Here is a 4,585-nt window from a genome sequence, read left to right on the forward strand (position 1 = left end):
AGTAATACTTCTACTAGCTTTATGTACGACATTCACTTCACTGGCGTCGCGGTTGACCCCTTCGGTGACGGATTACTTGATGTTGATTGCCTGGCCGAGATGTGCCCGCTCATCGTCTGATGGCTGGCTGTAAGATCTGAACTGTTCGTACGACACCTGTCAAATAGACGACCGGCGAAATAGCGGAGATCCATCAGTGACGGCCTGCTGCAGGCTACTTGGATATGTCCTTAAGTCGCCAAAACTGGACCTCAACCCTCCCGCGACGGGGCTTGAAATCTGACCATGGAGCAACTGGAATGGACCAGAACGGAGCGTTCTTGCTCCCATCCATATCACAACGTTTTGACGCCCTATTTCTATTCGAAGATGCGACCACTTTCACTTTGTCAAAGGCACCAGCATTGCGCGTCAGATCTATGGCTACGCGCAAGTAATTGGCTTGTTCACTATTACAACCTCTTCACGTCGATAACTTCAGTTTGATTGAACGAGTACTAGCTGAAACCCAGACCATGGTAGGTCTGGGTGTGATCGAACGGGACAGTATTGGATGCATCCATCAATGGCTCTTCGTATGGGCCAAGCCTGAAACTTGTGGCAAAGCCCGACCACGTGATTGTGTTGTTTGCAATCCAGCCTATTTGACGGAATCTTCAATCTTCGCATACACAGGGCCTCCCTCTTCATCAAGATCGGGAACAAAGGGGCACCAATGCTTCCAACCCTTGGTCTGTCCTTCTGCCTCCTCCGCAACAGCCACCGCCATGTCAGATAGAGAGATGCCGTGCAGACGCCCTTCGAAAGTTGCAAGATCACCCCCCACAGCAGTTAGGTTCGGTTCCCTCGGCTTGACAGGAAGAATTTCAAAGGAGACGTGGTACGACCCTGTCCGCGGTCCAGGTCGATACAGCGCCGGAGTAGACATGTAAGTCCACTTGAAGGATGTATTGCCATCGAAAAACATTGCGGTTGTGCGACTGCCTTTGTGGAAGTCCACCACTGGACCCTTCATGTCGAAAATACCGTCCGCCGTCGCGAGCACGGATTGCGTCTGGCTAGTCGGCTTGCCGCTCTTTTCTAGCAACCAGGCCTAGGTATTATTCAGAGGCGATTCAAGTAGAAACGGCCATACAAACTGCAAAATGTGATCCGAGCTTTGGAGCAATATCGGTTAAAGTTAGGTCGGCGCTATAATTAGTCGGTACTTCCTATTAACCGGAGACTCGGGATTAAGGTTATATAGGTAGTTATTAAAGTTAAGCTACGAAAAAGGGGTACTAATAAGGTAATTAAAGAATGATAAATAGGAAGATCATTTTACACTACTTATTTACTACTAAAAAGTATAAAGCAGTATTAAATCGCTATAAATAGCTTTATTAAAATTAATAAAAAGCATCGTATACTTATCTATCGGAAATATAAAACAGTTATCTAACCCGGAAGCGGTATTAAGTCGTACTTCCGCTATAAATATTAGCTAAAAGGAGAGGTTTTTAGAGATATTAAGGATTATTATAGCTACTCGGATCTAGCTAATTTAAAAGTTAATATTCTACCCGGCGATAGTAATTTAGCTATTGAATAGCTTAACGTTCTATAGGGGCATAGTTACTCCGTATACCGCTATCTTACTACAATAAAAAATAACATTATACACTATTAGTAAGAAGCCGGGTATATAGTAACTAAGCTAAAGTTAATAACAATCCGGTTATAAACGTAAATATATAAGAAGTACGTACGATATTAAATTATCAATAACGACGAGACCGAAATAGGACCTAGTTTAGATAATAACGGCAGGAAGGATGCCATAAAGCTAATAATAGCCCAATATACGGCCGAACTCGACGCCGAAGATACCGAACAGCTAAAAATAAAAGACTTAAAAGAAAATATAGACCGGGACTTATTATAAATAAAGAGGCTATAATAAGTTAAATATTTTAGGTCTTACGATCTTTTCGGGATCTATAATACTACTGAATAAATACGGACTAAGAATATAGTACTAAGATAAGACTAGGAACGGGATAAAAAGGCCGTACGGGAGCGATTAATTTTATTACGTCTCGGGAAGAGCTTTAATTATAAGGTAAAACGGTATAGTTAGCGATTAAATAGCATACTAGCTAAAACGTTTTAATAGCTTACTAATATCGTAAACATTAGCCCTAGTAGGATACCGTTCGGGCTTAAAAGTAAAGAAGCGTCTATAACTAAATACCGGTCGGTAAGGCATCAGTATCTAGGCTTTTATTAACGAGTATACCAGATCGGAAAAAATAAAGTACTAGAGCATCGGGCTATCCGCTTTATAAACAAGTAATAGGGCTTACTATATAATATAATAGCCGAACTAGATAGGAGTAATATCGCTAATAACTACGATAATAGGTTCTATAACGGCCAAAATAACGATAACGACAAAAAAAGGGTCGAGGGTATCCATTCCCAGGGCAATAATAAAATATTCGACCAGGCTATATTTTTATTTCTTATCGTTTTAATTAAAACCTAGGTCGGTAAGTAAATATACTCTAACTCGCTACTATACTTCTATATAGTATTAAAGATCCGAACTTATCCGGTCAGGTATATAGAGCCGTATTTATATATAAGTATATTAACGGCTATTTTATAATAGTCCCGGCTTTTTTTTTTAAAGGCCGTATTTAAAGGCTAGCCCCGGGACTAGAATAAGGTCGGGATCTAAACGGTACTTGTATTTTAGGACCAATACGCCGCTTAAATATATATAAGCGTATATACGGTTATTAGTACTATAATTAGGTAAATGGCGCTTAATAAAGGCTAGTAATTACAGATAAGTAGATAGCTATCGGTATATTAGGCAGACAATAGCAAGTTACTATTCTATAATAGCAAGCATATTATTATCCAGGACTTTATACAAGCACTCCAGGACCAGGTCGTCAACATATAAAAGCTACTCAGCTTATTATACGGGAAGGACTAAAAAACAATTAAAATATAGATTAAGCTAGGACGGATTATGGATAATATAATACGGCTCGGGGCAAAATAGTCATTTATAATAAAGCTAAAAAATAGCTAGCTAAAACCCGGACTGGAGGTTATAATAAAATAGTTAAGGGTGTCGATATAGGACCCTAAAAAGTAGTAACTTAAGCATAAAGGGGTATGACGATAGCTTTAGTAGCTAAAGATGTTCCGGAAAATACTTATAATACTTATTTACGTATAAAATAGGTTACCCGGCCGAAGGCCTAAAATAGTAACGTTACGGTACTATAATTTATAATAATTTATCCATAATATCTTTATACTTAACGGGTAGATAATAATCATAACGGACTAAGATAAAATAAAGATAATCCGGAATAACTTATATAAAGTAGTACGGTTTATACCCAAGGGGATCGGGCAGATAATAATAATATATATCGCATAACTAATACCGGCAGAACGGGTACTCTAGTATAAAAGTAGACTAAACGAACTATACGGGGTATAATTAAAGTTTATATAGTAGGACGGTAGCTCGGGGGTATAAGAAACGGAACGACTTAGCTAGATACTAATATAGGTAATATAGACAATAACGGGCATACGTCTAGAAATAGGACGGTACCAGGCGGTAGCTATCAAGATAGGCCGTCAAATATAAAAGCTTATACTACAATAAATTAAAAGCCGGTTCAATAACGACAATAAAAATAAGGATAATATCAAAATAGACCTAGTTATTAAAGAGCCAGTATATTATAAAAAAAGCTAAAATATTATATAGGATCTAATATCGACGTATAAGAACCGGGTAGTATAATAACATTATACTATCTATATTAGGTTCCTAAATAAGCTATAGCCCAAGATAATTATAATATTCTAGAAAATTAGCTAGCTATAATATCGGTTTTTAAAAAAGGAGGCGGCTAAAGAGGCGGCTAGGGAGGCGGCTAAAGAGGGGAAGTAGAAAAAGGTAGACAATATAGCAGAGGAAAAGATATAATAATAAATAGGACTCGGCCAGCACAAGCAGATATAGAATAAAGCAGCAGTAAAAAATATAGAGGATATAAAAAATATAGAGGATATAGTAAGTACGGACGAAGCAATAGTAATAGGGCTATATAAGTTACTCGGGCCTGAATATTATTCAGAGGCGATTCAAGTAGAATCGGCCATACAAACTGCAAACTGTGATCCGAGCTTTGGAGCAATATCGGTTAAAATTAGGACGGCACGATGATTAGTCAGTGCTTCCCATTAACTAGAGACTCGGGATTAGGGTTATATAAGTAGTTACCAGGGTTACTCTACGAGAAAGGGGTACTAATAAGGCAATTAAAGAATAATAAATAAGAAGATCACTTTACACTACTTATTTACTACTAGAAAATAAGAAGCAGTATTAAATAGCTATAAATAGCTTCGTCAAGATCAACGAGAAGCATCGCATACTCATCTATCGGAAATACAAGACAGCTATCCGGCCCGGCAGCAGCATCGAGTCTTAGGGTTAGGGTTAGGGTTAGGGTTAGGGTTAGGGTTAGGGTTAGGGTTAGGGTTAGGGTTAGGGTTAGGGTTTAGG

General features: G+C 38.5%; 1 protein-coding gene across 1 annotated transcript; it reads right to left on the bottom strand.

Annotated features, from left to right (window-relative positions):
* Nucleotides 1-640: 640 nt before the first annotated feature.
* BDP55DRAFT_569253 (uncharacterized protein) lies at nt 641-1,087 on the bottom strand (the record flags this gene model as incomplete). Its single annotated transcript, XM_060570733.1, has 1 exon — nt 641-1,087. A coding segment is annotated over one exon (447 nt), but the record flags the coding sequence as incomplete, so codon positions are not given.
* Nucleotides 1,088-4,585: the final 3,498 nt, after the last annotated feature.

The sequence above is a fragment of the Colletotrichum godetiae genome (genome assembly GCF_030913485.1).
Source record: "Colletotrichum godetiae strain CBS 193.32 chromosome Unknown BDP55scaffold_180, whole genome shotgun sequence".
In the NCBI taxonomy this organism is placed as follows: Eukaryota; Fungi; Ascomycota; class Sordariomycetes; order Glomerellales; family Glomerellaceae; genus Colletotrichum; species Colletotrichum godetiae.